At 34.9% G+C, this 14,007-nt stretch overlaps 1 protein-coding gene across 1 annotated transcript; it reads right to left on the bottom strand.

Moving 5' to 3' along the window:
• Positions 1-559: 559 nt before the first annotated feature.
• LOC125823425 (acyl-coenzyme A thioesterase 2, chloroplastic-like) lies at positions 560-9,701 on the bottom strand. The gene is made up of 5 exons (XM_049502810.1): positions 8,952-9,701; positions 8,420-8,597; positions 7,700-8,169; positions 5,563-5,691; positions 560-959 (listed from the first exon to the last, which is right to left on the bottom strand). Exons 1-5 carry the CDS (start codon positions 9,498-9,500, stop codon positions 816-818), a joined length of 1,470 nt encoding a protein of 489 aa, XP_049358767.1. The 5' UTR covers positions 9,501-9,701; the 3' UTR covers positions 560-815.
• Between the last annotated feature and the right edge of the window lie 4,306 nt (positions 9,702-14,007).

The raw sequence follows: 14,007 nt of genomic DNA, 5'->3' as shown, positions 1-14,007 counted from the left end.
TCTTCCAGAATTAGTTGGTGTTCTTGATGTCTTTAGTTCAACATATATTCCATAGTAGCAACATCGAACCGTCATCGTGAAGACCAACAAAATCAAACCAACAAAAATACAATAGAATCACATTAAAAAAAAAGATGAGTAGATCGAAGGAGAAAATAAAGGTGCCAAAAATAAAAGAGAAAAAAATTGAAGAGACAATATCAAGAAAAAGAGAAGCTCAAATTTGTCCAACAATGGCGTTGAGTGAAAATAAAGAAGAAGAGATGGCCTTTAAAGGTCAAAATCTGACCGTTAGTGCCTTTTTAAGGCATCTCACGCTCTTGCTTTGTGTGTATCACACGCTCCATGTGGAGTCTTTCCACATAGGATGCCACATCAAAAAAAGTGTTTAAAATGTTGGGTTTGGATGGGTTCAGGGGTCCAGATGACAAAAAGGTAAGTAGAAGAGTCCACAATACATACAAGTACAAGGGTCCACCAACCCATTTCGCCTAAATATAATAGCAAGCAACGTCATAAATCGTAGTTGAAGGGAGAAATGATGTGAAACAACAGCTGGTTGAGTTCAACATGAATAACTTTGAAGAGTAACCCTGTTAATACAAAGAGCATAAAGTTTTGTATACTTGCAAATCTAAGTGGCTTTGGATTATACACAACTTTAAAATTTGCCTAAGGTTTTAGTTTTGCAGAGCAGCTAGTATCTGCTTTAAATAACTGTGACATATCTTGCTTTGCTATGAGTTTGGAACTCAAAATCAGGTATCCTCAGTCCTTGTCTTGCTTTCCCTCACATATCTGCCAATTGATGCTAGTCAAGAACATGAATTTTCAGCATCCATCCGTTCAATCACACGACGTGCTTCTTCCTCTGTACCAGGGACGACATTCCTAACCCGTGCACCATTTTTCAGTGAATCTTGATGGACAGTGAAAGTGAAATAGAAATTGTTTGAAACCTGTTTAACAGAAAAAAGAAAGAGACTGGAACTGATCAGCAGAGGGTAAAACAAAGAAATAAATCTATCTGGAAAGCCTACAGTTTGGGGTAAACAGTTTAGATTCTTCTTTTATTCACAACAATGACTTCTGTTTGGTTTCTCTATCTCCCCCTCCTATAAGTCCTACCTTTTTCTTTTACTTCTTCTCTTTCCTTTTTTCCTTTTTTGCCATCAAATCTCTTCCCTGATTTTGGTTTTCATCATGGTCAATTCTAGGGAATAATCACATCATATTTGCTACTTCTCAACCCGAATCGTCCAGCCATTCATTTCCCTGTTAAAATGCAATGAACTTTTTAACCATCACAGTCCATTTACTATTGCAATATTTTAGTTTTTAGTATGCTAATCATGTTGTAAAATATAGTCCATTAACCAAAAAAACTTCCTAACAGAATTGGTCATCCATTAAATATATTCCCCAAAACTCAACATAAGCACTCCTTCGAATTATCAAAAAGGTAATCCGGTAAAAAATCAATTCAAACCAACTCAAATCTCACCAAATTTTCCCAATATTTGAGATTCAAACTCCTTAAATATTTCAACGTAATCCAATAACATCCAGCCAAAACAAATCACAATCACACTAGTTTTGAATTTTTAAGCAAAGCTCCAAGTTTCTTCAATAGAACTTTTAGCTCATCTTCTTTACTTTTCAAATTATTTTGCTAAGCTACTGTATTAAAACAGGGAAAAGGTACAAGTACCCCCCTAGACTATGACCGAAATCCCAGAGATGCACCTTAACTAAACTAAGGTCTTATTTTGTAATTTTGTACACCTTTTTGGTTTACGAGGCATCCAAATATCTCCCATGCGCCTCAACTGCGTGGAGTCACACAGTGTGCGAGGTTTTTGTACACCTCAGAGCTTCCATGAGAAACCTCCGAGACAGAGAAGTCAGTCACCGTACCTTTATTCCGGTGACTTTCAGATCTAACCAGCACCACCTCCACCTATGGTAGTAGTTTGCGAGAATTAACATCACCACAAGGTCCAACAGGTATTGGTGACTAAACCCCACAAAAAAATCTCCATCAGAAAATCAACGACGCGCCATCATGTGCCTGTCGGAGTTCTGACCCGGCAGCGCGTCTGTCACACGCGCCAGCGCATGAGCTGTCTCTGATCACTTTTTTCCGAGAAGGTTTTTTTTCCAGTCAGGGTGCACTGAAATTCCAAACCCTATCCATATAATTTATCCAGATTCCGAGCACTTCCCGACGAGGGAGTCACTTGTCCGGTGATCTGTACACAGTTTCCGGCGAGTTTCTTTTTCCAAAAACTCTATTACGAACATATCCACAGTGTTTACACCAGTTTCCGACAATGTTTCCAGTGGGGAACCCACTTTCCGTCTACATAATCAAATTCTGCCAACTTTCCTAGTTTTTGGCCAGTTTTTCAACTATCCTGCTGACTTCAAAGTTGATTCTTTGTTCTTGGGGGTGTTTCAAACATTTGAAACCATAACCCTTTGAGATCCAATCATGTCTTTCAGAGGCAGCTCATTGAGACTGCTCGCACTCTTCTCATTCAATCCCATGTTCCACTGCAATTTTGGGGCAATGCAACTCACATCTTGCTATTAATAATCAGACGCCCTCAACTTCAATTCAGAATCAAATTCCTTATTAAGAGCCTATTTGGATTGACTTTTGTTTTTTGACTTAATTTGTAACCTATGTCTTTTGACTTATTTTTAACATTTTAACTTAAAGCACTTGTTTTACCCAAACACTCCACAAGTGCTTAAAAGCTAATGTCTTAAAACCACTTAAAATAAGCCAATCCACATAGGCTCTAAGTATTGTTTCCTTGGTCACCTCTATACTCTCTTCCTTCTTGTATCTACAAAAGTACATGTTTTGTTCATAACTTAGTCCCTAACCCCTGGGAAAAACAAATTAACCCCTCGTTCTCTCAAATGTGCCTTTCTTAGTTATTCTTGGGTACAAAAGGGGTATCATTGCTACTCACCTGATCTTCATCAGTACCTTATGTCAGCTCATGTCACATTCTTTAAGCCTTGACCTTACTTTACATCTTCTTCTAATCATCCCGACATATCTGAGGTATTACCTATACCGACTTTTGAGGAATCTACGGTTACTTCTATATCTCCATCTGTCCTACCCATGCCGACTTTTGAGGAACCTACACTTGCGCCTACATCTCCATCCAAAACGCCGCCACGTCTGACTTATCATCGTCGTTCATGTCCTCCATCAAGCCCAAAATGATTCACGTCCTACACCAGACCCTGCACCTACTGCGAAATTGTCTCCTCATAATCAATCGATTGCACTTTGAAAATGTTTACAGTCCACTCACAACACTAACACCCATTATATCCTTTTAAATTGTCATCGTTTATCATCGCCAATTATGCATTTGTATCATCTGTGTCCTTTGTCTCCATGCCTAAGTCTACAGGTGAAACAATTTTTCATCTAGGATGACGACAAGCTATGATTGACATAATGTCTGCTTTACATACGAGTGGTACTGGGGAGCTTGTTTCGTAAACCTACTGTTAGTTGTCGTAGGGTGTATGTAGTCAAAGTTGGTCCAGATGGCCAAGTTGATCGGCTTAAGGCTTGCCTTATTGCCAAGGGGTATACTAAGATATTTAGGTTTAATTATAGTGATATTTTCTCTCAGTTGGACATGATAACCTTTTGGAGGAAGTTAATATGGAGCAACCATCCGATTTGTTGCTCAAGGGGAGTCTAGTTCGCTATGGCGATTGCACAATCACTTTATGGTTTGAAACAATCTCCTCAAGCTTGGTTTGGAAAGTTCAACAGAATAATCCAGGAGCTAGACATGACTCATAGTGAAGCTGATCATTGTGTGTTTTATAGACATTCTGCTTCAAATCTGTGTATTTATTTAGTAGTTTATGTGGCTATTGTTATTACCAACAATGATCAGGATGGTATCATTAATTTAAAGAAACATCTCTTTCAATGTTTTCTGACTAAAGATCTCGGCTAACTAAAGTATTTTTTAGGTGTTGAGGAGGTTGCTTAGTCTAGATCATGTATTGCTATTACGCAACAAATGTATTCCACATACATTCTTGAGAAGACAAGAATGATGGGATGTAGACCCATTGACATTCCTATAAAATCGAATGCAAAACTCTTGCCAAGACAGTCACTCAGTGATCCTGGGTGATAGAGGCAACTAGTTGGTAAGTCGAATTATCTCAGAGTGACTAGAACTGACATTTCTTTTCCTATGAGTGTTGTAAGTCACTTTATGGATTCTCCCTATGATAGTCATTGGGATGCAATTATCTGCATTCACCAACATATAAAGTCAGCTCCAGGTAAAGGACTTCTCTTCAAGGATTGAGGTCATGAGCAGAACGTTGGATAGACAAACGCTAATTGGAATCACCTTCTAATAGACATTCTATGTCTGGATATTGTGTTTTAGTAGGAAGCAATCTGGTATTCTGGAAGAGCAAGAACATGTGTGTGGGCTTGATCTAGTACAGAAGTAGAATGTCAAGCAACGGCTATAGCAACTTGTGGCTAGTTTGGATTAACCAGTTGCTCAGAGAACAAAAATTTGAAGAAATTAGTTAGATGGAACTTGTGTATGATAACCAAACCGGCCCTTCATATTGCATCAAATCAGATATTTCATGAGAGGATTAAACACATTGAGATTACTTTGTCAGAGAAAAAACCCTCTCTAGCATATTGTTACAAATTTTGTGAAGTCAAGTGATCAACTTGCATATATTTTCACCAAGTTTCTCATTGGTCCTCGAATTAATTACATCTATAACAAGCTCAACACATATGAGTTGTATGCACCAGCTTGAGGGGAGTGTTAGAATAAGAATACAAATAAGATTTGTAAATAGTATCCTGCGTGGAAAAGAATTGTCATGTAGTGTCTATTTATAGGGCTCAACGTAAAAATATAGAAACACGATTTCAATAATATTCTTCTATTTTATTTCTAAAAGGCTAAATCAATCTCAAAAGCTAGTTTACGAGTGATGATTGTCCAGGACCATATAAGAAAATAATAACACATTTCCTCAACAATGTGGGACACTCTAACACAAGAAAATACACACTTCTTCCAACGGTAAAACAGTTTACTCATATTACCAGAAAAGGAACTTCACAGCATTTGAACACTAGATTAGCTAAACCTTTACGCTGGTTAAAAAAAAACAATAGATCAAAATTTCCTCGCATGCAAGTCAAAAGAGGTTTCATTTGGGTTTTAATCAAATGCTTACCAGATATATCTATTTGTGTCAGAAGGTAGAATAGTTTACATGACTGGATTTGCTAACAACAATAATTGACCAAAAAAATAAAGTTGTGTAAGCATTATTAGATGATTTTGAAGAAAAACTCAATGAATGAGAACAAACATTTTCTCCAATAAGAGCTAATTGTATGCATGAGATAGTTCACCGTAAACTAAAAATAAATATTGAAAAACTTTTAGATGATCCTGTAAAGCACTATTACCAATAATATCAATGACGCAATATGTTATGCTTTAGAGTACACATGCTCACCTCGCTAGACCGCAACTCAGGGCGCATGACATGAGCTACCACTTCTACATTGATCAGAGGCTTAGATAAATTCTCTAGTTCTGTGTACAAAACACATGATTTGAGGCGGAGGAAATTTCCAACATCAACCTGCATCAAAAGATTAAGACTTAAATCTCAGCAATATATTTATATTTGAGCGCAAAAGCATAGCTTGAAGCATACTGCTTCTTTGCTTATAATGAAGTTGAGTTGATTATTGCCAGGATGCAACATGGCTGAAACAGCCAAATACACTCTAGAAATTGTAAAAGATTGGTTAAAACCCTACTTAATACCTTCTTTACTTCCACTTCTAAGTGGCTGTAAAAGATTAAACAACTTCTAAAATGCTCAATTAGTACACTTTGTCCCAGATAAATAGAGTACCTCTGCATCAAACAGAGGCAAAAGAAAGTCTCAATGCTGGAGATTCACTTATTTAAAGATATAAACTAGAGTTAGAAATCACAAGGATTATTATGAATTCCAAGAAAATAGATGTTTTCTCAATGTTAAAAATATTATTTGATCTCTTAAGATATTACAACTCCACAGCACCATGATTTTAAAATTCCAATATGATCCAATAACCTCAGCATCTTAGCGTGAAAGGAAGAACTTGAATAGATAAATGCTCAATCCCATAAAGAAGTAAACAGTAAACCTCATGTATCCCAAACAATTAAACAAATCAGAGGCCGCCACTACTTCACCGCTCAACATATGCCACAACTCAAATTACCAATTCCTCGGATAATGACAATATGTATTCACTTTGTTAGTAGGATTCACATGGTATATCATTTTTTATTCTAATTCACTTCCGCACTCGATATGCATCAACATTTTAAGCTTTAGATATTTGTATGGCTATAAATCATCTCATTAAAGGTTAAGCGACAATTTAAAGTTCAATTGTTACTACTAAATATAGAAAGTCATTCTTTTTGGACGGATTAGAAGGGAAGAGTGTCACATATATTAGTACGATGAGAGTAACATTTATCCAATGAATATCATGCAACATTAACTAGACATACTAGCAAACCGTAAATTATCACCACAAGGTACTCATTCTGTTCCCCCCCCCCACCCACCCACCCACCCACCCAAATACACACACACAAAAAAAAATAAAAAATGAAGAGAGTAAATTATTACAAGGTAAAAGGTATAATCAAATATTGTAAATAGTTATGTACCATTAGCCAAACATTACTATATGTCATGGAAGTTAATCAATGATGAAAATGTGTTTCTTTTTGCTAGTGTGAGATGGATATGCAAGATTATATTCACCTTCAGTGTTCTCCAAAGAAGAATGACCAAGGTGTAGAACTAATACAATGCCTATTCAAAAAATGAGCCTTTAAGCCCAGTCAAGCTGACTAGGTATATGTTGTTTAGGGGTTTAAAGATTTGACAATTTTGGACTTAATATAGAAACTTAATAAACTCATAAATTAGATGATCATGCAGCTAACCAAAAATAGTTTGGGATTGTGTAGATTAAAACTATTCTTTCTTGGTTTTATGCATTAGGTTGAAACTGACACTAAGTTCCGTGCAAGGCCAATTTAAATTAACATAACGTATTACCCTGTTCAATTTTCTGTGGCGGAATATGGAGTGTGGAGGTGAAACTACTTAATTTCTGGTGTAAATTAGATCTTCAAGATTTTTGAAATAAAATTTATATATTTGGAGATTCACATAAAAGGTACTATAAGTCATAATAATCCAAAACAATCAAAAATAATATTGAAAACACTGTGGTCAAAGGAAAACCTTTTTCACTCCCTACATAGTAATAGTGCCACGTAAAATGGAACAAAGATATTATTCAATTTGATTAACAACTTAGAAATCATATATTAGGAAAGAGTGGACCTTCAGAGGAGAAAGAATGAACAGTATACAAACTTTTGCTCCTGTTAGGACGAAACAGAAATTGAATTGCCAGACCTTTGTTAGTCATGTATTTTTTGCTAGATTTAAAATCGAAGTTACTGTTTTATACTATCCTCCCTCCCCTCAATCTTCCAAATCAGAACCAAGAGAATTTCAATGTAAAGAATAGTGTGACTATATGCTTAAAGGTAATCCTCATACTCACAGGTTTTAAGAAGTCAACATGATCAACTTCCACAAAGCAAGGTGCACTGCCTGCAAATGCATAAGCTGTTGCATAAGCCAGCTCAAAAGCTCTTCGCATCAAGAATCCTCCAAAGATTCGACCATGGATATTTCGCTGCTGTGGCTGGCAAATCAAAGAGTTCTGAAGACATGTATCTTTTATTAAACTGCTGTCTCTATCTGCTAAAGCAGGCATATCACAAAAGATTCGGCTCTCAGCCAACAATTCGTTTAGCCTATTCACTTCCTCACCCTGAATTTCCTTCTTCCGTTCTCCCCTTTTAACCTTTCTCATTTTGTTTCTTTCTTCAGCTTCTTCCCAGAGAAGTTTTTCTGCTTCAGTTTCGGGAGATATCTGATTAATTGGAGCTGATTTTCCGGTCTTAGAATCTCGGGCCACAAAAGTGAAGTTTGCAGTTAGAGCTAATGACTCCGATGTACTGGATGCTTCTGCAAGAAAATATTGGTGCTATTATCCTTGCAGCAACGAAATATTAACATATAAACACCTAGGAAAGAGACAGTATAGCACAAAATCATTAATTTAATTAACATGAAAGCAAAGGTGTCAAATCATTTAGACATGAGCACAATTCTCATTTGATAACGACTCTGCATGGAAGTAGGAATAACCTCCCACGATCCACAGAAATCACATCTTCTAAACTAGACAAAGCAAATTATGAGTTGTGGAATTTACCTGGTGAAGATTGCATTACTTCCAGTTGAATCTCCATAGATGAACGACCAACCCATGTAACAGCACCCTCTATTTTCAGATCAGTATCAACACGAATAGGTTTCTTCAAAAGCATCTTGTCCACAGAAGCAGTAACTAGTATCAAGGGCCTAGTAGTACCATCATTACTGGAACAATGCTGGTGTGAAAAGAGAAAGAATATGAGGATGATACTTCAAAAAGAGGAAATTCCTTGGTGCATGATCAGTCAAATAATTCAAGTATGGCCAACAACAAACACAAATACATGACTAGCACAACTACAACAATAAGAAACAACAATTGGAATACCAAGAACAAATTAATGTGATCACAAATTGATGTAACTTACCACCAACACAAACATATTCAAATATAAGTATGCAAAGAAATACCCTAAGTCCTCAAGGAGTCAAAATGTTTTAACTGTAAAGATAATGGCAGCTCAATGAGTATTCTCTAGCATATGTATCTGATCAAGTCTTAAATGAATCTGATACAAGAACATTACTACCTTGAAGGATATAGTTCCTGCCAAAGCATCAAGGTCTTCCAGCAACTTCCCCATCCTAATCTCATTCCAGGGGTTCCTATACTGCTCTCTCAGCACATAATCAGAAGAGAATTTGTAAAGAACACTAGTCCTACTCTTAGATGGGGTTTTAGTAATCAAATCACTTTGTGCAGTAGGATCAACTGGAGCATCTGAAAACCTCTCAAAAATACTTGATCTTGCTTCCCACAAAGCATTTGTCACAGGCGAATGGTACATACCTGGCCACAAACTGATCGGCTTTCTAATTGAAGAACCTGCATCAATTGTAGGAGAGCTATCCAACGGTGACCTAGTAGCAGCCACAACTGGGATCGGATCAATAAAAGTATCGTTTGCTCCAACTGAAAATTGCTTTGTTTGAGAAAAAGGAGACACCATCTGATCGCAAAATACAGTGTTGAAAATGGGTTTTTCATCTTTGGCTAAACCAAGCAAGAAATGGGGTTTTCTATAAAAATTGGGACACCTTTTGATCAAACAATGCAATCTTGATGATGGGTTACCCATTCTTGCTGTAAGGAATGGGGATTTTGAGATGAGAAGTTCAATATGAGAGCTGTTGTTGAGTTCTGGAGATCAAATTGCACCAAAAAGATAACTTTTGAGGAGAAAACCAAAATTCTTGCCTTAGAAGTACTGTTTGGAGGGAAAAAGCACAAGCACATGAGTCGATTCTGAAGTCCATGGTTCCTTTTGGCCATGTTTATGTGAGATAAGTGGAGGATGACTATATTGATGGGTAGAAATGGCAAGAAATTTAGTGTATTTTATTTTAAAAAATGAATAGTGGTATTCTTTTTTTTTTTCCCCCTATATAATAAGAATGAAAAAAAGAGAGGAGGGTTTCACATGTGAGTTTTTGGTCATTCAATTGTAAAAGGGCAAAGGATCAAATATACCACGGTACTATTAGAAATAGTTTAAATATATCTTTTGTTATATTTTTGGGTCAAATATATCCTTTCGATTATACTTTCGATTTAAATGTACCCCTCCCATCATACTTTGACACAAATTTGCCATTAACTTTAACGGAAGGACACATGTCAAGCTCAAAAAAAATGACCCACCCCAATTCTAAATACCTAATTTTTTTTGTTGAAACCCACCCATCTAACTGGAGTACCCAATTCATTTAATTTTCATTTCTTCTTTTTTCAATACCCAAACCTTCAAAAAGGGAGTTTATTTTCATTAGCTAGATTCATTCCTTCATAGTTTGATCTTGCCATGAGCAGGACATTAACCTTAAACGACAGCAAAGTCAAATTTTAAGGAAAAGGAGCAGGTATCATGGGTAAGCATACCAGTAGCGCTCTTTCAGAGATTTTCAATAGTAAACTTTATTTGTGCATAATATTTTCACGTTGAAATTCAGTGATTATATGAATAGCTATATGATAATCTCCAAATTCAGGATCGTCTTTGTTACTGTCCAACAAACAAATAATCAAATGAAAAAAGTAGTGCAAAATCTGAAAAAGAAAATGAAACCCACTGTAATTGTAAAAGTACAAGCTTTTGAAGGTTTGGGTATTGAAAAAAGAAGAAGAAGAAGATGAAAATAAAATGGATTGGATCCAGTTAAACCGGTGAGTTTCAACAACAAAAAAATTAGGAATTTAGAATTGGGGCGGATCATTTCATTTTGAGCTTGACATGTGTCCTTCTGTTAAAATTAAGGGTAAATTTGTGTTTAAGTATGATGAAAGGGTATATTTGAACCAAAAGTATAACAGGAGGGGTATATTTGGCCCGAAAGTATAACGAGGGGTATATTTAAACTATTTCTAATAGTACATGGGCATATTTAACCATTTGCCCATTGTAAAATAAGGGGTCGTTTGATTGAAAACAAGTTATTTCACCATGCATATAACATAACTTATCTCATCACTGTGACAAAAATGGTGGGATAAATAATCTAAGGAGTACCTAATACTTCCAACCAATGTTTTAAAAGGCCAGGGCGTGAGGCGAGGCGTTTTATGCAGTATGGGGCGAGGGGTAAGCCTCGAAACACGGGGCGTAAGTCTCATGGATCTATGGGGCGTAGCCTCATGTATATTCAATTTTATAATTTTCTTACTAAGAAAATAAGCAAAAGTGAAACTTTCAATGATTTTACAAATATTTTTTTATAAATAACCTATAATATATAGAAATAATATTATGATTTTATTTGAGATAGGTATTAATAATCAATAATGAAGAAAAAAAATATTATAACTAGTATTTGAGAAATATCATTACACCAATAATAAAAAGTATGATTTAAAGCAAAAAAGGTTTGAAAAAATTAAAAACGCCCGGGACTTACGTTTTTTGCTCGGGGCTTGCACCCCAAATTCTAGGACTTACGCATTATGAATCTACGTCTTCAATTTGCGCCCCGGATCATTTTTGGTACACCCCGCCCCAAACGTTTTTGAAAACACTACTTCCAACCAAACATGAGATAAAATAATCCTATATTTTATCATGATATTATTATACCTTATACCTAACACCAAACGACCTTTAGGGGCATTTTTGTTATTTCAGCTTACCAAAGTGATTATCCTTTTCTATTCTCCTATGTTGTATACCTATCTTTCGGTCTAAAGTTGAACAAACATGTAGGTGTCGTCTGATAGGGTGTATAAGAATAATATTAAATAAAGTGTATTAATATTGTTTGCATTAGTAATGTTTGTATTAATTATGTTTGCATTAAGGGAAATGACATAAATTTCCCCTGAAGTTGTACCGAAAAGTCAATTACATGTTTCAACTATTAGGGTGACCTATTACATACCTATACTACTCAAAAGTGTATTTATTTACCCCATTTGTCACCCACTCCTAGGCGCGTTTTAATCGACATATTAGAGCATGTCAACACGTTAATAAACCCGATTTTTTTATTTTAATTAAAAATGTCCCAATGGTTATTTCTCTTATAACCCACCGACTCGACCCCAATTCTCACCAAAGATAACTGAAGAACCCTAAATTTTCACCCAAAAATCTGAAGCCCCAAATTCAATTTCAAACTTAGGTTTTTTAAATTAAAGGAACTTTTTTCATTATTATTCATTCATCTCTTTTTCATTTTGATTCATTTCTCTCTTTTTCATTTTGATTTCTTTCTCTCTTTTTCGTAATTTTTTTTGAATTTTTTCGAATTGAGTTGTTTGATTAATTAAATCGCTATAATTTTTATTAAGCTGCTTAATGGCTCGAATAAGCTTGACTAGGCTCTGTATGTAAGATGAAGATCATGAATTAGAAGAGGTGCAATGCAAATATGGATTTGTTTTGCCTTTAATTGGTTGACCTCTTGAACCCCAATAAATCTTGGTATAGATATTGGGGTTGTCGTTACTATGGGGTAAGTTAAATATTTTTTTAAGAATTGTTCTTCAAGAGTCATAGATTGATTCGTTTTGTTAATTTTAGTATGTTAGATCATGCGATTTTTGACTTTGAAAGGATGACTATATTGATCTAAGATCCAAATTTGTGATTCCTACGTTGTTGGGAAGAATTGTTGAACTTGAACACAAAGTTGAATATAATCTTCTGGAATAATTGAAGCTTCAGAAAAGGTTGACAACAAGCCTACTAGGTCGATCAACTCTGTGGAAAGTAAAATAGATATGAGCAAGATAGAGTCAAAGATGGACAATTTTGAGATTATTTTTGAAGAAGATGAAAGTAATTGAAAAGAAATGAAAAAATAAATTGGCTATGTCCAAGAAAAGGGAGAAACAACTTTGGATTACTCTCTTGTGTGTTTGTATTTTAGATATAAGTTTTTGTATTTAAAAGAGAAGACATAAAGTGACACCCAAACTTGGACCGGATTTTCAAAAAAATACTTTAATTATGCGGGCGTCCTATTATCCCACAAAACAATCTTGAACTAATATTATTACATCATTTTTTGTCCACATGACATAGAGAATGTGTGCATTCTCTCAAAGAGAGTGAACAACCTAAAATAACTAATATAATTGTATTTTTACAAGTATTACATTATAAAATATATTTTCTTATTATTTTAACTTTTTTTCCTCATTATTTTTTCTCTTCCTTCTTTCTTCTTCAAAAATTCATTGTCATCTCCATTGAAGTTTCTTACTCTCAATGTCACAATTTTTACCACAACATCACCTTCCCCTTTTTACTACTATTAGTTTTACTCTCTTTAATTTTAAAACTTTATTTAAATGTTTTCTTACATTTCAAACAATTTGATAATCCCATTAGATTTCAAGATGATTAGGAGGTATCATATAGTTTTTTTATTCGATTTCAATCAAGTTCTTTCAATTTTCGGGGATTGATTCTTTTAAGATTATCATTTCTAATCTTGAAGTTATATGAAAAAGAGTAATTGATTATACCTTCAAAATTTTAAATTTTCTTAGAAAAAATAATTAGTTTTGTTATCAATAATTCAATGAAGTCTAGGAAATATTATGATTTCTTTTTAATATAAAAAATCATTGAAATAAAGAATTTGATTGGAGATGAAGAAGAAAAAGAAAAGAAAAAAAAATGGGATAGGGGTTCAACTTGACGTGGGGGGTGGGGTGAGGGTGGGAGGTGAAGAAAAAAGAAAGAAAATGGAGGGATGGATCAACTTGAAAGTGTGTGTGTGGAGGGGGGGGGGGGGGTGGAAAGATGAAGTGGAATTTAAGATGAAATCAAAATTAAAATACGTCAAAAAGTAAGAGAGAGAGATAAAGAAAAAACTTAGAATAAAAAAAATATATTTTTAATTACATTAACACACATGTCATGTAATGATTGGTGTGTGAACACACTTACTTCTTAAAATTTGGGGCTGATCGAAAATGATACAATAATATCAGTTCAATATTGTTTAGTGGGGTAGTAAGATGATTGCAAAGTTAAGATGTCTTTTTGAAAATTCGAGACAACTTCAATGGTGACTTTATGTCTTTTCTCTATTTAAAAAAATATTGTTTATGAAAGGGGTTTCAAGGAACTCGCTATGATCTCT

This window comes from Solanum verrucosum, unplaced genomic scaffold (genome assembly GCF_900185275.1).
Source record: "Solanum verrucosum unplaced genomic scaffold, falcon-dt-bn FXZP01000012.1, whole genome shotgun sequence".
In the NCBI taxonomy this organism is placed as follows: Eukaryota; Viridiplantae; Streptophyta; class Magnoliopsida; order Solanales; family Solanaceae; genus Solanum; species Solanum verrucosum.
Note: the sequence above shows the minus strand (reverse complement) of the source record. Positions and strands in the feature narration are given on the sequence as shown.